Raw genomic sequence first — 26532 nt, 5'->3', positions numbered from 1 at the left:
CCCAGCCATCATGGTGCACTATCTCCTGCTTTTTTGCCTCAAGATGGCTCTCCCGATCTTTTCCCATGTCTGCATGGGGGAGCCTTGGCCCACTTCCCTCCCTGCTTCCCCCCCCCCCAGAGATGTGTCCACATGCAATAGCCAAGGAACAGGAAATGAAAACTTCCCACCATTTTTGTCACTTGTCAATCATCGTCATGTGGCAAAAACTCCTGATCAACTTGCAGCACCATTTTGTCTAATTTGAGCTACCCCCACCAAATCTAACTTTTTGTGTAAGTTGCCACTATCCCGTTCTTGACAGCCCTGGAAGGATTTTCCAAATGGGTGGGAGTTAATTAGTTTTTAATATTTGTTGAACATTTATTGGATAATAAATGGCCAATGATGAGCCTGGTGGGATGGGGAGAGGCCCCAGGTGGGTCAGTGCACAGCTGTGCTTCCCAACCATATTCTGCAGGATCAGGCCACTTCTGGAGTTTCTCAAAGCCTGAAGAGTGTTTCAGGAGTTTCTCAGTACTAAAAAAGTTGAGAAAGGCTGCCTTAATCAACTATGTTGATTGATCTGCCAACTAAACAAATTAGAGTTTCCCATCCTAATAAATCCCAAACTTGCTAACTATGCAATATCAATCGGTTTTAAGTTGCCATCTTTCTAAAAAAAAATTAAAGCTGATTTTCTAAAAACCAGATCATAAGAACAATAACGGAAATAAACCTTGGCATTTCCAGAAATATGACTCAGGTTTTTCATCATTGGAAAATATGTGGGTTGCATTATTTTATAAACCTTCTTCCAGCCACGAAGGAAGCGAAGGCTAAATTCGGCCACGATATCAGTTCCAAAGTCAAACAGCAGATAAACCACTTGAGAAAATTATCGATCGAGTCACGATGATGTCAAACCGGGAGCTAATTTGGGTTTTATATATGCACAATGGCAACTTATCTGACCTCAGGAAAACTAAACACGAGATATCATTCCAGAGACACTTATTCACTACACTTGTAAATACACAAACAGAGTGCTGAGACACTAAACTTAAATCCAGTTTGGGAAAAAGCTGACTGAGCCATCTATAAACAAAATAGCTAGAAGAACATATGTGTCATGTTAGCATGCCACTCACAATACGACAGAAGAATTTGTGCCTAAAAAAATTAAGCCCATCTGAACAACCTAACTCCAACACCACCATTTTGATTTATTCTTTTGATTTAAACACTATTCTGAATCTTATAGATCAGCCACCAAGTATCTGCGGATATTTAAATCCAGTGATTGGAGCTGTGAAAGGGCAAGCCGGATCTTGCCAGGCTTACAGAAAAGTGTTAAATCTATATTAAAAAATCTTGAGGGAGAAAGATCTCTGTTGTCTCAAGTCCAGTTATAATTATGAAATGTTTCCAGGTTGCCCGTGAAGATTGACAACCACAGATCTGGAAACTATCTCTGGGTGACTTGATATTAGCCAGTGTGAATGACTCAACTAGGATGGTGACAAGGGAAGAGGCGTGCCCATACACTCAAAATGGTGGGTGCCATGAAAACCCGAATGAAAGTATTATGGCTTCCAACCCCAATGTGGAACGCAAATGGCAAATTGCAGCCTGGACAACAAGGGGAAGAAAGCTCAAATGTGGAAATCAGAAATGGTCTGAGGAGTGATCCCACACCCAAAAAGTCATAATCTCACAGGGTATGTGGAATACATACCTGCTCCGTGACTCCTTGTTCCTGGCCCCCTCCTTCTCACTCAGATACATGCAGACACAAACTCCCTCCTCCCACTCTCTCCCCCCTTACCTCTGGCTTCCATGGCCTCCTCCCATGTCCCTCTCCCCTCCCTCTCTCTCTGACACATACACACACAAACATACAAACACAAAAAACCCTTCCTCCCCACTCCTCCCTGCCCTCTCCCCCCTTACCTCTGGCTTCCTTGACCTCCTCCCTGGTTTGCCCTCCGCTTGTACCACCACCATGGCTACCCCAGCCTCCTCCAATGGTGGCAGCGCCAACCCAGGTTCTTCCTACACTGATGCTGTGGCTGCCCCCACCTCTTGTGGTGCACTTCCTGGGGCGGGACTATGGACGTCACATCCGTACTCATTTCCATCCCAGGTGGCACACCAGAAGATGTGTTCCACATAAAAAACAGGAGTCATGGCAAAATGACAGCTAGGTGAGTTCTCAGTGTGGAAAAGGTCTAGCTATGGCTGCTTGTTACTGTTCAACAGCAGCCACCCAATGAAAAGTCAGTGTATTGGTTAGAGCTTTAGAATAGGGTCTGTGAGACCCAAGTTCATATCCCCATCTTGCTGTGGAAGTTCACTGGGTAGTTTTGGACCCATCACATAACTTTCAGCCTAAGGACTGTTATGTGGATAAGAAGGTAGAAAAGAGAATAATGTTAGCTGCTTTGGTCTCCACAGTGGAAAAAGTGGAGTATAAATGATGTAAATAAAGAACAAATATAGGTGAAGATGGGGCGCAGACAAAAGTGAAGTTGGTGAATGGCTGGGAAGGAGTGAATGAGGCAGGAATTGCCAAGAGGAAGGAAAAAAGTTAGGAAATGCCTTGAAATTTTGGGAGAGAGCCTGGAGAAGGTGGGGTTTGGGGAGGGGAGGGACCTCAGAAGGGTATAATGCCACAGACTCCCTCAGTCTTCCAAACAATCATCTCCTTCAGGGGAACTGGGGTTGCTAACTTCCAGGTGAGGACTTGGGAATTGCAACTGCTCTCCCCTAGAAAAAATGGCTACTTTGGAGGGTGGATTTTATGGCATTGTAGCCTGCTGAGGTCACTTCAAACCTTGTGATTCTCAGAGATCTCCAGTGCCTCCCTCACCTAGAGGTTGGCAACCCAAGAATGAGAGAAGGAAGCAGGAAAAGGGAAGTGTGTGGGGGCTTTAGGAAGGGGAAAGAGGAAATACCAGAAGAAGGGGAACTGAGATACCTCCCACAAGCCCTTGCAGGTGCTCACTTGTACTCTAACTAAATCTGAGCCTATTCTTGGGCTTCAAGGTAAGCATCAGGTTTGAATCCTGAAAGAGCATTTGTCCTTTTCAGGCAAAGAAGCCAAAGAGATATGGGCTCAGGAAGGAAGATGTCACCAGGTGCAGCTTCTCCTGCCATTACTTCACTGGGATGCCACACCACATTAAACTGCCTGTTTGGCAGATCTGATAAAGGGACTAGGAGCCTGCTTAGTCCCGGCAAGCCTATTCTTCATCTAGTCATTATCCTACGTTTGCTTGCCGCCAGGCCTTCCTCTTGGCTCCAGTCACTCCTGTTCCTGCTCATTGACCTTTCCTCGCCCTGCTTAAATTCCTGGAAAGCACTACCTTCAAATGCTTCATGGTAAACTGAAGCTTTGCTAGGATTGCCAGGTCCCTCAAAGCTGCCGGTGGGGGGCGGGGATTTTGGACATTCCAAGAGGGAGGAGGAACGCCGCATGTTAACGTGACATGCTGATATCGCCAGGAAGCAATGTCATGTGGAGGGGGGGGGAACACTGGCTTTGGGACAAAAACTCCATTGTAGAATGAGCTTCTACCCAGAGAATTTTGCCCCCAAACAAGAGTGTCCCCACCCCCAATATCTCTGCCATCCCGATATCACTTCCCGGTGATGTAGAAATGTTTTTTTTTTCAGTCTTCTTGCCTTTTGGGTGGGGTGGGATTTCCCCCAGATTCTGAAAACTCCAGAAGGTACCAAACTGGGGGATCCCTAAGCCCTGACAAGGGAACTGGAAACCTCAAGATTCCACCTTCCAAGGCATCCATAATAATAGTTATTGTTTATTTTATTGATTTCCCACCTTCACTGTGAGGATCCAAAGCTGCTTATCTCTCAAAACCCTTGTAGGGTAGGTTTGGCTGTGAGTGATGGTCCAGGGTCATCCAGTAAGCTTCCATAGTAGGGTGCGACTTGAACCAAGGTCTCCCAGGCCCTAACCACACAGGCTTTCTTGGGGTGGCTGCCATTATGCAGGAGCAAGTAGCCACACCTTGGGAGTCAGGCAAGTAGAAGAAAGTAGTCTGGTGTTCGCTGCCTGGCCTGGATCCATAAACCCTCCTCCAAAAGCCAAAGCAGCCCTGGAATAGGACTTCCCCTCTCCCTCTGCCTTTCCCTGACAAAAACCAAGGCTGGAAGCAGCTGACAATCCTGAGGGCATTTTCTTCTAGTATTTTAGCATGATTTAACCCCATCCCCACCCCACCCCCACCCCCACTGTAGCTTTTTTGTGTGTGTATTTTATATGTCAGATTTTTCTGCAAACCTGGAGCTTTCCTTAGGTTTTTAGAAAGATCTCTTTGGTCTGTTTGTGGCTCTAGTCTCTGGATTTCAGTATCCACCAATGGGGCCATGTTGAGGATGAGACATACTGGTGTCCAAATGTCCACCTTTCCAGATTAAATTTCCCACTTGTGCAAGCCAATTTTGTCAGTGGAACAGAATGTCCCTGCCTCCCTCTTGCCCATGCAGTCCACTGTTCTCCCCAAAATGCTGCTCACGGGGTGTGTGGGGGGGAAGGAATTCTCAAAAACAGCATGAGAGGCATATCAGGAGTCTGCAGGAGAAAAAGGGAACTGGTGGAAATTATCCCATTCCTTAGCAGAAAATTTAGTTTCGATCTGACCTTTGTCTACACGTCTACCAAATGTCATGTCAGTAGCAACAATGCAACGCATAGTGCATTTGCTTGTAAGCAGCCTCTCTTGGGAGATGATTAAACATCATTGCAAAAGTTTGGGCATTGGAAGAAAATGAGAACAAAGGTGCCACTCAGTACGCAATGGTTTCCCTCCCTCGCAAGGATAACCCTCTTTGGCTCACTCCATTGCCAGCAATGAAAAGACTATCAAGAGACCAATCCCGTAGTTTCGAATATTTATTTCTAATACGTTTTACCTTAACAGGCATAAGTCATTCCCCCAATTTCATACAGAAATACGTAAGACATACTGCAACGACCAATATGGCCTGTTTCAATGGGCATTCAACATAGTAAATATAATGATAGTTCTGCAAATATAAATATAGATAAAAAAATAAACACACATGGGTAAAAAAAAGCACACCATACACAGATAAAGCCAGTGCTGGTGTCAGACAGTCAGTTATCTCATTGTGAAAACCACCTGTTGGCTTTGTCCTACAGAGGAACAGAAAAAAACCTTCCCTGCACCCCTTTTGCTTAAGGATCAGACCGTGTAACATGCTTTCTCATGGAAATAGTGGCTAAGTCTGTACGTAACACTCAAAATGGCTCTAGGTCAGGGGTGGCCAAACTGTGACTTTGACCGTGGTACTGGCAGGGGCTCATGGGAATTGTAGTTCATGGACATCTGAAGAGCCACAGTTTGGCCACCGCTGCCATAGGTCTTCTTGTACTATTAAACCTGAAACATCTTGAGAAATACTGAGATGGGTTCTAGGGTTGCCCATTCCGGGTTGGAAAATACCTGGAGATTATTGGTTGGGGGGTGGGGTAGAGCTTAAGGAGGGCAGAATTTGGAGAGGGGAAGGACCTCAATAAGATATAATACCCTGGAGTCCACGTTCCGAAGTGGCCATGTGCTCCAGGGGAACTGATCTCTGTCATCAGGAGGTCAGTTGTAATCCCAGTTAGACTCCACCCACCACCTGGAGGCTGGCAGCCCTGTTGTATTCAAGTGGACATTTCCACCCTCCCGACATCCACACACGTGTCTGAAAGTGACATCCATGGCACAACTGTGGGAAGCCCTTCCAAGAAATTGTTCTATTTGGAACAGGGCCAACAATGGCAGTCCAATTTCAGCATTTGGAGTATAGGCAATTGTGATCTGTAGCCACGAATAGTCAAAAGGAACTAACTGATTAGCAAAAGGCTTTTCGGAATTATTAAAATAAAAACCAGAGGTTGCAGGCAATACTTGAAGGCACCTTCTCCACCCCCAAAAATTAGTTGAACCGGTATTTTGGCCGGAGTGCAACATACAGCATGTGAGGTAGACCTGTTAGGTATGAGATGCAACCTGATCCACGTAATACAATGTACTGAATTGTGAAGCAGAAACTTCCCTCTTTCAAACCGTGACCTCCCAATCGCAATACGGTTTGCATCATATCTGTGACTTCTCTGTATCTGAAGCCTGCCCAAGTCAAACGACAACGCTGCCTCAGTTTCCCCTTCTCTTCAAATACCAGGCTCAAAATGAATCCAGCGGTTTCAGGAGGAGATGGGAGACGAGTCTGCTAAAGGGACATTCTTCTGCCAAACCTGTCCAAAGGAATTCCAGAAGGGCCGGAGCAGTGGTCCCAAGTCCCCCTTGACTTCTGTCCAAATGGGAGATTCCTTTAGGCCCTCCCTTTACCTTTTGAGTTAATATTTGGATCAACATTCCTTGACGGTCTTCTCCCCGAGTGGAATGTCAAGAAGTCAAAACAGAACTTCAGCAGTGTTTAGTCAGTAATTGGTGATGTCTCAAAGGATTAGGGCTGGTGATCTTTCCACTAAGACGTCACCTTGAGGCTTTCCCAAACATTTTGCTTTTTATATGTTCGGTTATGCTTCAGCTGTTTCTGTTTGTGCAGCCGGCTCCCCAGTTTGGCGGCACTGACGGATGCTTTGATCTGGTTGCCGATGGCCTCTAACCTGCAGAAACAAGAAATCATCAAATACATTAAGAGATCATCTGTGCGTATGTACACATTTAAATCAAACATGTGCCCTCTGGTATGCTAATTCGTGTGTAATCGGTTCGTTCACTGGATATTTCAGTGACGTGAATATTTTAAGTCATTTGTAATCCAAATTAATCTGTATCATTTGGCTGCTTTCCGAATGCAGCAAAAAAGGTTCTGTGACACTCAGAAGCTTATACATTATGGATCACTTTAGGCAAATGTTGTAGTGAATTCTGTTGTTTTTCTTGTGGTATGGAGACAAGTGTAATAAAAAATATAATACATGGTTGTGTTAAGATGCCATTAAACATGCAGTTCTGCAAAAAAATAATTAACAATTATTTTTACCCCTTTTTAATTAAGGCAGTTGTCTTTCAATACCGTGACACAGCTCTACATTAGATGCTTGTAATAGTTGAGCTTTTATTTTAATTTTTTTAAGAAGGTAAAATAAAGCAGTAAAAACCAGGAGAGAATTGAAACCCATCCTAGCCTTATAGCCTGTTCTTTTAGAGAAAGGGGGTTATTGATACACTGGATGCATTTCTCTTTGGTTCCAAGTTAAACTCTTCTGCATCAATTGATGCTGCAGATTCCAGGTGCATGGGGGGGGGGGCTCTCTCACAAAGGGGTTTCACAACTTACATAACCTGTTTAAAAGCTACTTAATGCCATGTACATAAGAATATGTCGTGGGTGTCCTCTCATTGAATATTACTTGCCATGTTTTGAAATGTTTTTAATGTTCTGATGTTTTGGCCTTGGGGACCCTGTACTGCATGAGAAGACCTCACAGAAATGTTTAAAACAAATAAATAAAATGAATCCAATCTCTCATTACAAGGTTCCAGAGGACCCATTTGCAAGTAAGTTGTCTATTTGCTGCAGGGAAATTTAAATATATATGTATATATCTATGTTCACTGCCAGTCATGAGTGTGGGAAAATCCCATTGAAACATTAACAGTGTGGCCAGCATATCAGTCCAACTAGTCACAAAGTCAAGCCAAAGGAAATTAAGTTGGGGACATTTCCCTGCTCCCCATTCCCTGCTGACACTCATCCATATCCTCCAAGCCTTGGGATTTGTTTACGGGAGGCAACTGAAGCTGGAAATGTCATTTGGCGTATGTGTGCATAAGCCAGTGTCAAGTTGTAACCAATTTATGGCAACCCCATCAGGACTTCAAGGCAAGAGACTCACAGAGCTGGTTTGCCATTTCCCTGGCCTTCCTACTGGTCTCCCATCCTAAAACCAACCAGGTCCAGCCCCACTTAGCTTCCGAGATCTGACAAGACCCGTCTAGCCTGGGCTACTTAGATCAGAGTATATAATGCGCTGCACGAGTAACAGTGAGGGAAAACACTGTGGCACACTGAAGATCCCATCGAGCTACTCCTGAAAGATAAAGGCTAAATGTCCCCTTCAACAACTCCAACCCACCTTCTCATTTTCTTGCTGTGAACCAGCTGCATGGATGAGCAGATCAGACTTTTGCACACCCTGTCTTTACGGAGGGGTTTCCAGACCTTCTCCATTGTAGATTGGGCCCTGTAAGAAGAAGAAGAAGAAACCAGATGCAATGAGGAGGACATTTTTCAGTCGGTGCTTTATTCCTGGCACGGATGCTTCAGTTTCATGTTTCTCTGACCCTTCCGCTCATCTTTCTCCTCTCCCATTCATTCCACCCCACAATTGCTTAGCAGATAGGTTAGAGTAGGAACCAGGGCTCCGACTAATATGATTCCTGCTGCTCACGTGCTTCTTCCCTAAATACCTGTTCCTCACCCTCAGGCCCAGTCCTGATTGTCCTCCATCTTAGTGGAGCAGGAAGAGCTTCAGAAGAGCCCAGGAGGGATAGCTGTGAGTCTGTAGGAAGCACCTGTTTACAAGCAGCTTCCTCCAACGTTCCACCAGTGTCTGTGGACTCAACAGGTTTGGGACCCCCTGGGTTAGGTGGACCCCCTGGGTTAGGTGGACAGGTGCCCCCTGAGTTCCCTAGAGGGGGACAACTGTACCCAGCTCTGTGGTATATTTATCTACTACACTACAGTGATTTTTTTTGCTAAACAATAAATAATAATAATAGCTAGTTTGTACCCCATTTTTTACTACTTGAAAGAGTCTCAAAGTGGATTAAAATTGCCAATCTTTCCTCTCCCAGCAACAGACAGTGTGTGAGGTAGGTGAGGCTGAGAGAGCTCTTAGGGAACAAAGACTGGTCCAAGGTCACCCAGCAAAGGAGTATACAATCACCTTTCCTTCCCCTTCCCACAATAGACAACGTGTGAGGTAGGTGAGGCTGAGAGAGCTCTGAGAGACTAGCCCAGTATCACCCAGCAGGCTTCACATGGAGTAGAGGGGAATCAAAGCCAGCTGTGCAGATTAGAGGCTGCTCTTAAGCATTACACCAGACTGGTTCTCACTTAAAAAAAAATACATCCTTTTTGCACCACAAGAAACTCCAGCTAAAGGTTTGGAGCACCATGTTTGGTCAGAGCCCCCCCAGTGGTATTTAAGATGCTGACTGAATTCATCCATCATAGTCTAACATTCTAGCCTTTTTTACATGTAGCTCAAATGAAAAGAGAGAAGGAAGGGGGAAAAAACAGGATATAGAACAAAACCTACCACTGTTGCTTTCCATGCAGGCAGAAGTTTCTACACTTCTTGTCTTTTAAGTTGGCACACTGACATCTATCCCGAGTCTCTTTCGGGCCTGCAGAAGTGAAGTCCTCCAGGGACCGCCTGGTCCGGGACGGGCCCCCTAGTCCATACGGCACAACTCGCCTGTTCAGGACAAAACAGAACACCCCGATTCAGAGTATATTTAGAGAGAGTATATGTTTCCTTTGAACAAAGTGTCTTTTGCTTAGCATCTCAACATGATAATGCATTTATCGAGGTGCCCTTAAAGTCCACAAAAAGACTTCAGGGCCACATTCTGCAGCTAACAGGATATACTGAGCGATTTTTTGTTGGGCTCCAATTCACCAGCTGCCGTGACGCTCACTCTGTAAGTGGCTTCGGCTTTGTTTCTGGACTGACCCCAGAGAATGCCGTAAAACGTTCCCCACCACCCAGAAGAATCTGACTTTAGAATTGTTAGGTCAGCCTTTTTCAACCTTTGGACCATGGAGGAACCCCTGAAATATTTTTCAGGCTTCGAGGAACCCCAGGAGCGGCAACATGCCCCTTCGGAGAAGTGGGTGTGGAAGTAATATGCAGGAGCCAGCCAATTAATTGATCGATAATTTAGCACAGGGGTAGTCAAACTGCGGCCCTCCAGATGTCCATGGACTACAATTCCCAGGAGCCCCTGCCAGCATTCGCCAGCGAGTGCTGGCAGGGGCTCCTGGGAATTGTAGTCCATGGACATCTGGAGGGCCGCAGTTTGACTACCCCTGATTTAGCATGTTTCCACTGCGGAGAAAGAGACTAGGCCTTTACAACAACAGGGGAAGTGGGCTCCAGTGACGTTCAGTGACATCAGCAGATATCCAGATTTCTGGGAATGGCCACGTAATCCCTGGGGAGCTCTTCTGTAACCCTAGGTTTCCCTGGAACCCTGGTTGGGAATCCCTGTGCTAGGCATGGAGCACCCAAATGCCAAGTATGGTATCTTTTGAAGTTCTCTGGATTTTCAGTAACTTTCATTCACAAAGGTACATTTAAGACAAGAGATTGCAACCCAGTTTGAATCACATTTACTCCAAATTCAGAGGGTCTTGCTTACTTCCAGGCTCAGAATGTCAGCCTTACAGACAGAACTGCTTGGGAAAGACTGTGAACTCTTTCTGCTTCATTGGGAGTAAGCACCTCTGGACTCAGCGGGCCTTGCTTTTGAGTAAATCTGCACAGGCCAGCCCTGTTAGTGATGCTTCCAGACTCTTGCACTTTTATCAAGGTGTGAGAGGCACATTTGCCATTGCCTGCCTTTGCACGTGGGGAAGCGGGGAATCAAACCCGGCTCGCCAGAATAGAAGCCACCACTCCAAACCACTACACCAAACTCGTGAACCCTGCCCCAAATTCATTTTTGCAACCAACATTGCCTTGAAGGCAGAACGAAGAGGTCAGACGACAAGCCGTGCATGGCCAGAAAAGGGCACTCACTCGGGGGTGTTGATCCAGATGATGTCCAGGTGGCAGAAGTAGACGCACTCTTTGTCTTCCAGAGAGGAGCAGGAGCATCGCTTGGACCGACGCAAAAGCCAGGGGGCGCTGGAGGGCAGCTTCTCACTGGCACTGAGCTGGGCCTCTGCAGCTGCTGGAGGAGGGAAAGAAGTGGGAACAGGCTTTCAGGAATGTGTATTTGCAGCTGGATATCCCCGTGCAAAAGAGGAAAATCTACTTCTAAGGTGCATTGAAAGTACATCATCCAACGTGGACAGGATGGGGTTTTTGGAGAGGCGCTCTCTGTGTGATGCTCATTGGAGCTGCCGCCACCAGCATACCTGGCGGGGAGAGGAGGCATCCTCCTCCAAAGCAGAGGGCACACTGCCTTCCTTTGCGCCTTGCCACAAGGGGATCATCTGCAGAAGGATGCCTGCACACAAAAGCTTGTACAATGCACACCTTGAAGAAATCTTTGTTGGTCTTCCAGGTGTCACTGGACTCTGCCTTTATTCAACTACATGTCCCCCAGGGAGTGGTGACCCTCTGTTCTGATCCAGATCTTTCATACCCAAAGAAAACACTTTGGCATGGGGTTGCCAACCCTAGGTGGGGCCTGGAGATCTCCTGGAATGACAGCTCCTCTCCCTGCAGAAAAGGGCTCCTTTGGAAGGTGGGCTCTGGGTTATTACATCCTTATGGAATCTCAGCCCCCCCCCCCAGCTCTGCTTCTCAAGGCTCCATCATCCCCGAAATCTCCAGGATTCCCCCAACCTAGGGTTGGCAACCCTAATTTGGCAGAAAATGGGGGGGCGAGAAACAGGCTGGGACGAGGTGACCGCCCCAGGGAGCTCCAGGGCTGGTCGGGCAGCCGCGACTCACTGTGCCCCCGGGGAAGCTTGGACGGGGCAGGTGAGGCTGCCGCCGGCCGGAATCCGTCCCCAGTTGCTCGCGGATCGCAGCCCGGCCTTTGGAGTCGGATCGCAACCGGGCTCTTCCTGCCCTCGGCCGGGCTGAGGCTTCCCCAAAGGTGCGCTCGGCCCCCGAAGGGAGCCCTCCGGCCGACAAGCCCCACCACCTCCTCCCCCGGGAGCCCAACGAGGGGGACGCGACGCCACCACCAGCAAGGCCGCGCGATCCGTGAAGCGGCGAAGCCAGCCTCGCTGCAGCTCGGGCCAGGGCGCTCCGGGAGAAGGCAGGTGGCAGGACCAATCCGGGCTAGGGGGGCTGGGGGGTCCAGGCAAGAATCCTTCCGTGAGCCATGGTCCCCTTCCTCCAAAAAAAATCCTAGCCAGGGGGGCGACCCCTGTGAGCTGGCGAGCTCTGGAAGCCATCCGAGGAAAGAGGCGAGGCTTAAGCCCCAGCCCCCGAACTGCCTTGTGGATCGCAACCACGGCTCCGGAGGGCGCCGGGCAGATGGAGGGCTGGAGGGGAGGGGAGGCACGCTGCCTGCAGGCCAGGAGTCCTCCCGACCCGACCCGTCCTAGGGCGGTGGGCTTACCTGCGTGCCGCGCCCCCTGGCAGAGCACCAGCAGCAGAGGCACGAGGAGCCGCGCGCAATCCATCCCCGCCAGGCGCTTCCCTTCCAGGCAAGGCGCACGGGATCCCCTGTCGAACGAGGCGCACGGCCGGACCAGGCGAGCACGGGAGGACCTGGCAACCCGCTGGGCAGCGGCGGGGACGGACGAGGAGGGGGGGTCGGCTTCCCGCGAGGCTGCCCGAGCGCTTCTGGCTTCGGCCGCCGCGCCGCCGGCTCCTTTTATAAGAGCCCCCCGCGGGCCGCGGAGTCAACAGCGCCGGCTTTATTGGATCCGGAGACAATGTTATTGTGCGATTAGTCACCAAAAAGGCAACGTGCGGGCTGAGATAAGGGCGGCTGAAAAGGAAACCGCCGCCAGCTCCAGCGAGGCAGACGCCGTCTGGCAAGAGCCGCGACAGGAAAGCGAAGGAGAGGAAAACCCCGGCGCGGCCAAGGCGAGGGACGGACCGGGGCGCCTCTCGCGCGCGCGGCCACCAGGGGGCGCCCGGCCGCGCCGAAACTCCACCGCGCCTCGGACTGCTGCGGATCCGTGTTCCTCCGGGGCGAAGCGAAACCGGAAAGTGCGGACGGCGAAGGGGGGCTGCGAGAGACTCCGAGTGCGAGGATCGAGCTTAAGCGACCCATTTGCTCATTATTTAAAAAGTAAAAAAGCTTCCCAATACACCCGCGGACCAGGGAGCCCCGGCGGCTGGAAGGGGAGCAGCTTCGCTCGAGGGGCGCCTCTCCCCGCCGCAGTTTCTCAAACACGAGGGCTCCGGTTGGAGGGGGCTGGCTGAAGCCAGTGTTGACTCCGGGCACGAGCAGCCAGGGTGCACGGATGCCAACGGCCAGCTCTGGGTTGGGGTCCGATCGGGGAATGGGCCGGGGGTGGATGAATTCGAGGTTGGGGAGGGGAGTGTCCCACACAGGGTGCAGAGCCAGGAGAGCCCACCCTCCGAAGCAGCCATTTTCTGCTCTCTGTCACCTGGAGAACAATTGTAATAGTGGGCGATCTCCAGGCCGCACCTGGAGTTTGGCAACGCGAGGGGGGAGCGTTTCTTCCATCCTCCTGATGGTTCCAGTCTGATGATCTTGCACGTTGAGTGGGGCCTGTTCCCAAGTCAGCATGCATAGGATTGCTTTAAAAGCCAGTGGGGTGGGGTGGGGTGGGTAAGAGCCATGACCTGCAACCTGAAGAACTGAGTTTGATTCCCCACTCCTCCACATGGAGCCAGCTGGATGACCTTGGATTGATCACTATGATATCTAAAAGTGGATCCTCCCTAATCAGTCGCAGTCTAGCTGTTTAAAAAAGTTAAACTAGATGCTGGTGTGAAAAATTATCTAATTCGTACCGTGTGAGAATTTTTCTCATTAGCATAAAGGGGTGGGGTTTATTTTATTTTTTAAAGGAAATTTTCTTTTAACTATCATTGCAAGCCACCTTGATCCATGAGAAGAGGCATGGTTGTTTGAACAAATACACACACACACACACACAAACACTACAAAATCCAGATTGGATCTGTGTTAGAGCAACTCTGAGAGACCCTTGTCTCTTTCAGCACAATGAATTAGGGCTTGTGACATCTGAACATCTGCCAGGAGAACATTCTTTGATGGTTTTATATAAAACTAAAACTTACCTCTTTGTTGTAAGAGAAGGCTTTGGCGAGCAGACACAGGCCGTAATTTATGCCGCTATTTCAGAGAAAATGCATGCCTAACATTTTTCAAACTTCAAACTATAGGGATTGAAGGCAAATCAGGACTGGCAGGCATGCAAGTTAAAGTTCTGAATAGGAATACATCAGAGTCTCATGACTACCTTCGATTAAACTCCTTCCTGGATTTGCAATATCAGGAACCAGGAGAGCCGCTTGCTCCCTTTGCACCCTTGTTGGGAGCTTCTTGGATACCTGCCCAACCCTGATAGGGGAAAAGGGTGAGAGCAGATAGAGCTTTCCTTCAGCACCGCAGTTCAGTTCTTAGGCTCTCATTCTGTTACTGAGATGGATTATAAGTTAGAAAACTTTAAAAGTCTGCAGCCATGCAAATTTAATACAGTTCAATGCCGCTATGAGCAGTGGCGTATCTAGCCTATCTGGCGGCTGGGGCAGGCAGGTGGGCGGGGCTTGGGGACACAGGGCAAGCGGGGATGCCAACCTCCAGCTGAGTCTCTCAACCTGAAGCTGGCAACCGTCCTTCCCTTGCTACCGGCCAGGGGGGCCTTGGCAACACTACCAGCCAGCCACCCCTCCCCCCTGCACCCAGCATTCCCTGCGGGGGCCCAAGACACACAATGCATCTGGCCAAAGCTCACTTGAGCGGGGATGGTGGCAGCCCTGGCCTCCAGCTTTCTGACAAGCACACCCAGAAGCCAGTGTCTGCCTGCCTTGGGAATGGTCCTGCCTCACCTAGCTGCTGCCCCCTGCAGCCAGAGTTGTGATTGATACTTCCCAGTTGCAAACCTTTGCCCTCGACCCCAGAGGAAGGAGGTAACTCACTGGCGGGCTGTCCCCTGTATCCACGTCAACATGGTGGCAAGCAAGAAGCTCGTGGTCTACCACACTGAACACTGCCGTAACAGCTAGGAATACAAGCCATGCTGACCTACCCTGGGCCAAGTGTCTCTGGAGTTCATCTGTCAGGGTGATCAATGCTGTCTCCACCCTGTGGCCCAGCTGGAAGCCCAGCTGGAATGGGTTGAGGACCAAAGTTTCTTCCAGGTATGCTAGCAGCTGGTCTCTGAAGTTAAGCAGGGGGTTATTGTAGGCCAGTCACCCTCTGTCTCTTACCTATCTAACAGGGTTGTTTTGAGGATAATGGTTGGGGATAAAATCATATGTTTCCCCCTGAGCTTCTAGGTAGGAGGAAGGGTGCTGTGAAATGTCCTTCTTAACTAGGAAGCCATATATATACCACAGGAAGGACGAGAAAAGCCTCGGGCAGCCACAAATTGATTCTGTTCCTATGGGAACTATATGAGACGACCCTGCGGTGATATAACAGGGTAGAGGGGAACAGCGGCTTCTGACACAGGGGCAACCTGGAGCCGCTTCCTCAGTCCAGGTGCTATTTTAGAATTTGCCCATTACTGGTGATTTGAGTTTAGGTGTGCAATGTAGTGTTTTGATGTTCTTTTATCTACTGTTAAGATGCATTCCCTCTGGAATGCTGTATTTTATCTTATGCTTGGGTCTAATTTCTATTCTATTCTTATGGAATCTGGGAAGATTTGTGTTGATCTATGAATGTAATAGATGGGGACTGCAGCAAAGAAATTTGCTGTGGCAAATCTAGACAGCATCCTAAAAAGCAGAGACATCACCCTGGCGACAAAAGTGCATCTAGTCAAGGCTATGGTCTTCCCAGTTGCAATGTATGGCTGTGAAAGTTGGACCATAAGGAAGGCCAAGCGTCAAAGAATTGAGGCTTTTGAACTCTGGTGCAGGAGAAGACTCTTGCGAGTCCCTTGGACTGCAAGGCGAACAAACTGGTCAGTCCTAGAGGAGATCAGCCCTGACTGCTCTTTAGAAGGCCAGATCCTGAAGATGAAACTCAAATATTTTGGCCACCTCATGAGAAGGAAGGACTCCCTGGAGAAGAGCCTAATGCTGGGAGCGATTGAGGGCAAAAGAAGAAGGGGACGACAGAGAATGAGGTGGATGGATGGAGTCATTGAAGCAGTAGGTGCAAACTTAAATGGACTCCGGGGAATGGTAGAGGACAGGAAGGCCTGGAGGATCATTGTCCATGGGGTCGCGATGGGTCGGACACGACTTCGCAACTAACAACAATGACTGTAATAAAGATTGATCTTCCATACAATCTTACCTAAGCTGTGTGATTACAGAGTAACGATGCCAGCCTCCAGGTGGGAGCTGGGGAGCCCCTGGTTTTACGGCTCATCTCCAGGCTAAAGATATCAGTTCCCCTGGAGAAAATGCCTGCTTTGGAGGGTGGATTCTATAGCATTACACTCTATTAAGAGTATAATGATATAGTGTTACTATTTCAGCCATATGGTTTTTGTATTTTTTTCTAATTTTATGGGGTTTTAATGGGGGGTTTAATTGGGGATTGCATTAATGTTCTGAACTTTGTATGTAACCTGCCACGAGTCAGCCTGTCCGTGAGTGGCGGGCAATCAAACCAACAATAACAATAACAATAACAATAATGAGCTCCCTCTCTGCCCCAAACCCCAGCCACTCCCAACTCTACCCCCAAAGTCTCCAGGTGTTTCCCAATCCACAGGTGGCAATCCTATTGCAAAAAAGATTGTCCACATCAGTGAGATTCGAAAGTGTCCTGTGCTGTCCTTTCATTTTTAGAGCTCAGGTACAAAGAGCATCTTTTAAAAATAATAACAATAATAATAAAGAACAGCAGCAGCACGAAAGTGGAAGGGTGTCTCCCTAGCTTAATCAGCTTTCCGCATTGCCCAGAAGTATGCTGAACCTTGCCAAGTCTGTCACTTAATTACGGTTCCTGTGCCAATGTTTGAAAAAGAGGGACCATTTCCAAGGTTTTGTTCCACGAATGCATTTAGAGTGCAAATGATTCTTCCTGCTTGTTGAGAGAGCCCTGCTGGAGCACTTTGTTGTATTAAAGGGAAAACTATTTGATCACAAACCTTCTGATTTTTTTTTTCAAGGCACAGCATGGCTCTTGGGTAGAGCGTCCACTTTGCATGCAGAGTGTCCCAGGTGCTGATCCTCAGCATCTCTCCCTAAAACAACCAACATTCCGCACACATTGGGTAGTGCTCATTTGGTGCACATTAGAAGCAGATTTTCCTGTTTCGGGTAGGAAAATCCAGCTGCTAAAAGCTGGTTGAAAGTGCATTATCCAATGTGTGCAGAGGTAATAACTAAGTGAAAGACCTCTTGAGGAGAGCTGCTGCCAGTCAGAGCAGGCAATGCTGATTGATGGTCTGACTCAGTATAAGGCGATTTCATGCATCTCCCATGTTTTGGCCAGTTGGGTCGAGTTAGTGTTATTACTGGGGATTCAGACCTAAGCCTCTTCTGCACACAATACATAATGCACTTTCAATATACTTTAGAAGTAGATTTTCCTGTTCCACACAGGAAAATCCAGCTGCCAAAGGACAATGAAAGTACATTATCCTATGGGTGCGGAATGGACTCTAGATGTCCCAGAGTAATACTTTGTCCCAGAGTAACACATCCAGACCTGGATGTCACTTTGACAGACCACTGAATGTTGTTTGAAAACTCGCTTCTGTAAATGTTATGTTGCCCTGTAAAATATACAAAGATCAAGTGTGAGCAAACCTGTCCACACTTAGGGAGTCAAGAAGGGAGAAGTAGTGAATGAGTGAACCTGATTGTTTATATAACAAAGGAGATTTAAACAACTGGGGCCAGGCTGCCGGTGCAGGTAAAATCAGGTAAAAATATATTTTATTACTCAGTTAAATTCCCCGATGTGTTTCTCCAACTGGCTCCATCAGGGAAAACTGTAATATGGAATACCAACACTGAGTTTACGTAAGAATAGTTAAAATCAAATAATAAGATATTGTACTTAAAGTTTGAATCCTGGTCCTAAAATATCAGTCACATACAAACCACTAGAGCTTATTCAGTCCTTGAGATTGCATCGGGAAGAGAAACTCCTTGTAAAGGTTGTGGCTCAACATTGAAGTCTTTTTTTTTGTGCCTAAATGAATGTTAGCAACCTATTTGTCTTACGGTAGATCTTTTCAAAAAGAGTGAAATATCAGTAAGCAATTCCCCCAGGAAGAAATTTACTATATTCTGGCCTCCTCCAGACTATGTGATCTCTCCCTTTTATTTACTGCGGATCTTACCCCCTGCTCCCAGCTCTCCTCCAAGGGACAACCTTTCAAGTACTTAAGGAGAGCCATCTTGTCCCTTCTCAGCCTTCTCTTCTCCAGGTTGAGCATTCCCAAGTCCCTCAGCCTTTCCTCATAGGACTTGGTCCTCAGACCCCGGATCATTCTGGTCGCTCTCCTCTGCACCCTCCTCCTCCACATGCAGCCAGATGAGTGACCTTCGGCCAGTTACATCTCCTCTCAGTCCCATCCAGCTCACGGAGTGTCTGTTGAGAGGAGAGGAAGGGTAAGCAATTGTAAGCTGCTTTGAGATTCCTTCAGGTAGTAAAAAGTGGGGAACAACAACCACAAAAACAGATCTTCTAAATTGCTTCCCTCCATCCCTGAAATCTGCCCTCCCTTGACACAGGTGTGTGTTTTGTGGTTTTCTTCACACAGCTTGTCAAAAAGATTGAGTCAAGTTGCAGCTGACTCTGTAGAGCCATCTTTCTCAACCAGGGTTTCATGAAACCCTGGGGTTTCTTGATGCCCTGGAAGAATTTCCTGAATGGGTGGGAAATAAGGGCCATTCTGCACCTGATAAATATAGTGAAATGCTTACCTTTTGAAGACGCCATAATTTTGGCATTTTGCACCACATCACCATCCTCCCGTGTCCATCCAGCAAACCTCAACCAACATGAGTTACAGGAGAGCAACCAGCAAGCCACATGCTAAAGAAATGTGTGGAGGTGAAGAAGTGCTATCTCTGCCTCCAATGTCCCGCCCTCGCACCTGCCTCCCTCTCCCTTCCCCTGGGTACATTTTTTTTTAAGAACAAACTGCCTGGAGCAATGAATAGTTGTTTAATCATGCAAGCAAAGAAAAAAAAGAATTTCCTCCCAAAGTTGTCACAGAAAGCATGCCTCTTTAAAGTCCCCCCCAATCAGGAATGAGATTAATTTTTTAAAGATGCATAGGCATTTCAAAGGAAAAGTTTTACTTTAAAAAAATTAGCGGGCCCTTTAAAACATTACAAAAGGGGACTGACTGCCTGGCTTGCTTGGCAGGCGGAAAAGAGTCACGTGTAAAGTACATTGAACTCTTCCACCATTTCAAGCAGTGCTTGCGGAGTGTAAGAAATGCGAGAAGGTGGCAGACAGATGCGAGAGAGCCAGAAGGTGAGGAATGGCCAGAGGCACAATAATTTTTAGTGCTACGCCTTCTCGCTGGCATAATGCTATTTTTTTTCAATGTGCAGAAGGTCTCTAAATATTTTTGTATATATTTTTAAAATATTTGCTAAACATTTATCAGGTGAGATGACCATATATGGTCATGTTGACTCCCTGCCCAAATGGCCAATGATGGGCCTGGAGGGGGTGGTAATGGAAGGAGTCCCTGGTGGGCGTGTCCACACCTCTGCTTCCCAACCATAGTTTGCACCACTGCGCCACTTCTGGGGTTTCTCGATGCCTGAAGAATGTGTCAGGGGTTTCTCGATGTGGAGAAAGGCTGCCGTAGGGATTTCAAGGCAAGAGGCATTCAGAGGTGGTTTTCCATTGCCTGCCTCCACACCTCCGTAGTCTCCCATCCAAATATGAACCACGTCTGACCCTGCTTAGTATCTTAGATCTGATGAGATCGGGCTAGCTAGGGCTAGCCTACTTCCGTATAAAACCATTCACAGCCGACATAGACTTCTTCTTTGATAGACTTTTGAAAGGCTCCTTTTGTTTATAATACATGTACATTAACGGAAATAAAAGACCTTCTGAGGAAGGCTGTGAAGGATAAATCTTGCACACCAGTCCCTGCACTGAAGCTTTTTACATCTATTGTCCCTGTGAGACGCCTCAGTCAAAGTCTAGGATTAGCACAGCTTTGAAGACAGTTCCTCAGCTCCAGCCTGTCCTTTGTTGCAGGCCACAACTGCATGCGCTTGAACATCAAACGTCTGGAGTGTTTGACAGCTAATTACAGCAGCTTGCTTTTAAGAAGATGTGGGTTTTTAATGGGGAAGACCCACAGGGGCCTGTGTTTGAGAAGGTTTTACCCACAAGTCAAATGGTACGTTCTACATTTCCATCCATGCCTAAGACAGGAAAGTCAGCTGTGCCAAAGCCCCATCTCTCATGTCTGTCTGTCTATCTCTCTATTATTTTCCAGTCCTTCATCCAAGAAAAGTAGGGCAGCAGTTATCTGAAACATCTGGATCCATGAGCCTTAACTCACTGATGCTAAGAATCCTAAAGAAAGGGGGGAAAGAGCCTTGATTAAGGACACTGCAGGTTTTTCAGCAAACCGAACTAGAAATTGAACATTCTCTATCACAGGGTTAGTCAACCTGTGGTCCTCCAGATGTTCATGGACTACAATTCCCATGAGCCCCTGCCAGCATTTGTAGTCCATGGACATCTGGAGGACCACAGGTTGACTACCCCTACTCTATCGGACACAGCCAGACTGTTAGCTGGCTGAGGATATGTTCAGCTCTCATGAAGCATCCCCAATGGCTGTGAAACAAGTTTGCGGCTGCCTGTTGGTCAGAAATCAACTCACAACTGCCAGAACTATGCAGAGGTGGACGACTTAAAGCATCCACACTTGCCGTTTCTTTCCATGGCCTTCAAATGAGTTTATAGTCATAAACGTTCCGCTTGAGATTCCAGTGTTGCATATAGGGAGACAGAGTGGCAGGTGCTGGTTGCCTTTGGTGAAAATTCCCAGAATTGGCTTGCAGCCTGTTTGGATTTCAAAAAGATGACCATAAACATTGTAATGATTTTAAAAATCAAACTCCTGTCCCAGTGCCCAATTCCTCTATCAATCTGAGCACAATTCCTTTCAGATGAGATCATTGTCCTTGAACAAAAAGCAACGGGTGCTTAGAATAACAGGATCGTAGAGTTGAAAGGGACCTCTAGGATCATCTAGTCCAACCCTTGCAGAATGCAGGAAATTCAGCACTACCTGCTCACCACAGTGACCCCAATTCCATGCCCAGATTATGTTCCCCACTGCAAAAACACCCAAATCCTTGGCCAGTCTGGTCTGGAGGAAATTTGCCTCCTGACCCCAAAGTGGCGATCAGCATTTTCCAGTGTGGAATAGGATAACCTACTTCTCAAGTGCATCAGAAGCACATTATCTAACATGTGCATAATGGGCCATGCTCTGTGTGATTCTGATTCTGAAAGCACCATGTTATGGAGGTATCTGCTGAGCCTTTTGAAACATGCAAGACAGGATTCAGTGTTTTCTTGCCAGCCCGGAATCTTCTTCCCACACAAACATTCTTGGTTGATCTCTCACAGGGTGCATTCTTCCAGGACCACAGACAGGAGATTAACTTTGGTCTGAAGGACCGCAAATAAAATTGGACTTTGACATTCAATTATTTAATGTGGTAGTTTAATATTTCCAGGCTTAGATATCAGACTTAGTTTGAGTCCTTTAACGCTTACACGCATTTTATGATTTTGTAAACCTCTCTGAGTTTTTGAAGACAGGACGGAATATAAATCTTAAATAAATAAATGAAATCAATATGGGTAAAACCTTGAAGCTGTTGTTCAAGTGACTCTGCTTTGGTTGATGCATCAGGCCACAAGGTGGAGTCTTGCTCTAAAATTTCATACCGGAGATGCAGGAATGGAATAAATGCAAGTTAGAATTTGGCAGCACGACTTATATCAGTAGGATTGGGCATTATGCTTGGGATGAAGGACATCTCACACCTGCTTCCTCCATGTGACAGTGAGCTCTAGAGCAGGGGTAGTCAACCTGTGGTCCTCCAGATGTCCATGGACTACAATTCCCACGAGCCCCTGCCAGCAAATGCTGGCAGGGGCTCGTGGGAATTGTAGTCCATGGACATCTGGAGGACCACAGGTTGACTACCCCTGCTATAGAGGGCTGGATAGCTCAGGGCTCTGGGGGGGGGGGGGGTTAACTCCCGGGGCAGCCATCAAAAGGCAGAGTTTTAACATGCAGAGTTTCAATGACAGCATAGTACCCAACCATGTCTGGATCCAGCTTTACTCTCTTTATGATGTGACTGCATAACCCAGGTGACTTGACATGTTAATACAGTAGCATTGCCAAGATGCAGACCTGGGACTACACTGAGGAGTATTTCTATTTAAATTATAGTAATTATGTGTCATTTTAATGCCATTTGTGTCACACATTGTAGCATTTATGCTCTGCCTTCCTCAGGAAAACTCAAAAGGAATCGGAGGTAATCATAAAATCAGTAAATAACAATAAAACTTTATGATTTAGAACCAAAAGGTAACAATAAAAGTATTCAGAACAAATCACAAAACACCTATAAAACGAGACTGAAAGCAATGAGCTGCTTGACAAAAAGTCTTTCCTAAAGGTTTGGGTTTAGATAACATACTAGTATGTGTGAATTTCATGCCCATTTTGTCTTTTTTCATCCTTTCTCGGCTCATCCCTAGATAGCCACTCAAAGCATAAGACAGTTTGAGAAGAAGCATGCGTGAATTTGACCTTGGAAATTATTGTTTTGGTCATTGGATGAACTCTTTTAAAAAAAATAAAGGTCGCTGTCACCAGGACTATACCTTCCTTGTATCGTTTTCTCTGACCTGGACGGCCTGGGTTAGCCCAGCAACATCCGAAGCTGAGCAAGGTTAGTCCTGGTTAGTACTTAGATGAGAGACCACGGTGGAAGTTAAGGGTCACTCTGCAGAGCCAGGCAACGGCAAATCCCCTCTGAAGTCCCCAGCCTTGGAAACCCCATGGGGCCACCCTGAGAAGGTTCCAAATTTACAGCACTTTCCCCAACCAATGAACAGATGCCCCCCCCCCCCCAGTTAAGGCCAGAGAAAGAGAGCCTGTTTATTCAGATAACTGTTTAAAATCCATGACCATTTACGCACTGGGAACTTTACTGCCCCAACTCCCATGCAAGAGCACAAACTGGAGGCGGATGAGGCTCAGAGGGCCAAATGCTCCCCCATGGAGGAAGAGGTGGGGCAACCTGCCATGACTAAAACTCCAGCCTGCAGCCCAGCATGAAACCTCCAGTGTGTAAATGGTCTGTGAAAAAAAAAGCAAATACAGATGACCTCTGTATGGCCTCTTATGCACGGCGGCAGCTACTGCAAGCTGCCACCATCCCATTGCAGCAGGCTGGGATGCCCCGCCATTCCCCGTATATGCATGGAGGCGGGGCATGCTGGGCTGCCCCATCATAGCGCACAGGGCCAGAAGGTAAGCCAGTGTGGTTGGGGGCGGGGGGAGGTTTGGACGGCCCGGGGAGGGAGTGGGGGGGGCAGGCCCCCTCCGCAAGCCCAGGTGGGGGCAGGGGGTCGCCCCTGCCACCTCCGGGGCTACGCAGAGCCCACAGGGGCATGCGGTGTCCCTACAGGACCACCGTAGGGTCAGGGCTGGGTGGGCCGACAAGCCTGGTGCTGGCGATTACGCACAGCGGAGGCTCACTGCAGCCCCGGCTTACCCAGGAAGCTGCAGAAGATCCCGCAGTCGCTTACCGCAGGCCTTCCGTAGCCCTGGGCCAGGAGGTGCCTGTGCTGGCAGCGGCAGCAAGCGTTATGGGTGATTTTAACCGAAGCACTCCTGCTGCCAGCACGGGCATTCTGGCCCATGAATAAGAGGCCTAGGAGAGGTTCTGGCTGGAGGTGGGTCCCTTGGGGGCTTATTTGGCTGAAGAAAGACATCCCCCAGTTCCTTTCCATTAAGTGAGAACATTGCTTCAGCAGGAGGAACTGTGCTCCAGGGTAGGAAGACTTGCTGAATTCAGCAGGAAGGATCTAGCCCATTAGCCCCTTATCTAAAAACTCATGTTGCACAAAGTCCCTAAAATCAATCATTTTTGCAACCCAAATCTACGGCCAGGTCTTTTCTCCTCACATCAGCCAACGGACAGTGGTTGCCTCCAAACATTCCAGCATGCCAAGAGCAACTTTAAACTTGCTTCCGTATGCAATTGAGTTTGGCTGGCGTATCAGAAATCATGCTGAGGACACTTCCTTCCTCTTCAGCGTTTCACTGTCCAACAATGACGTAGTACCAAAGAGGGGAAATTGTACAAGTTGTTAAGCCAAACACTGTCCTCTGTGTATGGTGGCCCATAGGGATCTGATGGTTCTTGCTGTTTGGTTGGGAAGGCAGAAGGGGACATCTGGCAGGCTGCAGGACACTGGTGGGGGTTACAGGGACATTGAGGGGACTCTGTGTACTGAAGGGACACCTAGACAAAATAACCATAAATCTCTGTTCACAAAAGGATGTTCTGAAGGAGAGGGAAGCATCTTCCACCTACCCTTCCAAACTGGCTGGGAAAGGAGCCCGCAGATTTGGCTGTTGACTGATCTGGTAGTAAGGGCTTTGTAGAGATTTGGGTTTGCTTTTGGGGCCAGGGCCCTTTGACCTTTTAATCCCTTTGAAATAAGCCTCTCCTTCCACATTTCTGTTTGTTTGTTTTTCTACCTCAGTGGTTTCTAAGAAATTGGCTGCAAGGTTTTGAAATACCCCTAGGGGCTTGAAGCCCCTAGCTGGTCTCCCTTGCTTATTCCAAGAAAATGCAGGTAGTTGCAGGGAGGCTGGTGAAGGTAAGCAAAGAAGTTAACTACAAGTATTCACAAAGCAGGCATGCGGTTTAATTTGGGTATGCATTCAAAGAGGGATGTCTCTTTGAAGCCTTTCTGATACATTAACCCCAAAGAGATCCTGGAAGAAGAAGAGCCAAGGTTTTTTTGTCCCCTGCCTTTTACAATCTGAAGGAGTCTCCAAGCAGCTTACAATTGCTTTCCTCCCCCAACAACAGCACCCTGTGAGGTAGGTGAGGCTGAGAGAGCTCTGAGAGAACTGTGACTGCCCCAAGGTCACCCAGCAGGCCTCATGTCGGATGAGTGGGGAATCAAACCCCACTCTCCAGATTATTAACCACCACTCTTAACCACGACACCAGGCTGGGTCTCAGTTGTAGTCAGTTGGTGGAAAGTTCTACCAAGTCGCGGCCAACGTGGTGGTTTCTCATTGCTTGTCTCTGTGTAGCAACCCAGAGCTTTCATAGTAGTCTCCCATCCAAGTACTAATCAGGGCCGACCCTGTTCAGCTTCTAAGATTTGACGAGATTGAGCTCACCTGAGGCGGCCAGGTCAGAGTAGCTGGTCAGGATGGCGGTTTTCAAGGAGCAGTTGTCATATTAGAAGCTTGAGTTGCCAAAATTTCAGCTAGCCTCCACAGGTGTGCTTATAATGCCTGTGTTAAATCCGTGGTGGGTTCAGGAACACACAGATGCTGGAATTGTTGCAGCTCTTTATGGGTGGAAACACATGACACAAGTAGCAGCAAGAATTCACTGAACTCTCAATTAAACAAAAAAAATTCCCATCCTCGGGAACGAGGAAGAGGGAGGCAGGTGCAAGAGCGGGATGTTGGAGGCAGAGGTGCTTCTTCGCCTCCATACATTTCTTTTGCTGCTGGCCTGCTGGTTATCCGCTGGGAGGTAGCGTTTTTAGGAGGGTGAATCCATTTTATGTGATTCCCCAACTAGTGCTTTAAAATGGCGGATGTAGTTTGCTGGCCAGATGCGGGAGGTTGGCAGCATCATGCAGAGTGGACGGAATACAACGTCTTCACAAGGGAGCTTCCCTCTAAAGCAGTCTTTCTCAACTAGGGTTTCATGAAACTGCGGGGTTTCTTGACAACCCTGGAAGGGTTTCCTGAATTGGTTGTACTTAATTTTTAAAATATATTTTAATGTGTTAAACATATATCAGGCGATATAATCATTTATGACCATGTTGACTCCCCCTCCCAAAATGGCCAATGATGGGCCTGGAGAGGAAGGAAGGGAAGGGGCCCCGAGTGGTGTGTACATAATTATATTTCCCAACCATATTCTGCACTGCTAGGAGCATAGAATCTATCATTCATTCATTCATTCATTCATTCATTCATTCATTCATTCATTCATTCATCTGATTTGTAGACCACAACTTCCAGCCAAGATGGCTCATGGCAGGTTACACATTTAAAACCCCAATAAAATACTCTATTCCACCCTGGTGATGGAAAAACCATCGCCACACACACACTCTGCAAGGAAATCTAGGCAAGGGAAGTCATAATGCCACTCTATTCTGCATTGGAATATATGATCCCCCAACTAAAATGGCGGGTGTAACGAGCAGTTTGCTGGCCAGACGCGGGAGGTTGGCGACATCATGCAGAGTGGACGGAATACAGCGTCTTCACAAGGTAAGCATTTCACTCTATTTATTGTGTGCAGAAAAGCCCTCAGAAACTCCTGAAATACACTGAACTATTATCACCCGATAGCTGTGATTAATACTTTCATGTCCTCTTGAATGGATCCTCATCTTTGGTAGCATTTCTCAGTTCGTTTTAAAA

The 26532-nt window shown here is 47.7% G+C and overlaps 1 protein-coding gene across 1 annotated transcript; it reads right to left on the bottom strand.

Moving 5' to 3' along the window:
- Window positions 1–4884: 4884 nt before the first annotated feature.
- On the bottom strand, window positions 4885–12727 carry EDN1 (endothelin 1). The gene is made up of 5 exons (XM_077353216.1): window positions 12297–12727; window positions 10796–10949; window positions 9311–9469; window positions 8123–8230; window positions 4885–6646 (listed from the first exon to the last, which is right to left on the bottom strand). Exons 1-5 carry the CDS (start codon window positions 12358–12360, stop codon window positions 6505–6507), a joined length of 627 nt encoding a protein of 208 aa, XP_077209331.1. The 5' UTR covers window positions 12361–12727; the 3' UTR covers window positions 4885–6504.
- Window positions 12728–26532: the final 13805 nt, after the last annotated feature.

This window comes from Paroedura picta, chromosome 9 (assembly GCF_049243985.1).
Source record: "Paroedura picta isolate Pp20150507F chromosome 9, Ppicta_v3.0, whole genome shotgun sequence".
In the NCBI taxonomy this organism is placed as follows: Eukaryota; Metazoa; Chordata; class Lepidosauria; order Squamata; family Gekkonidae; genus Paroedura; species Paroedura picta.
The sequence above is the reverse complement of the archived record's forward strand: the minus strand, read 5'-3'. Positions and strand labels throughout refer to the sequence as shown.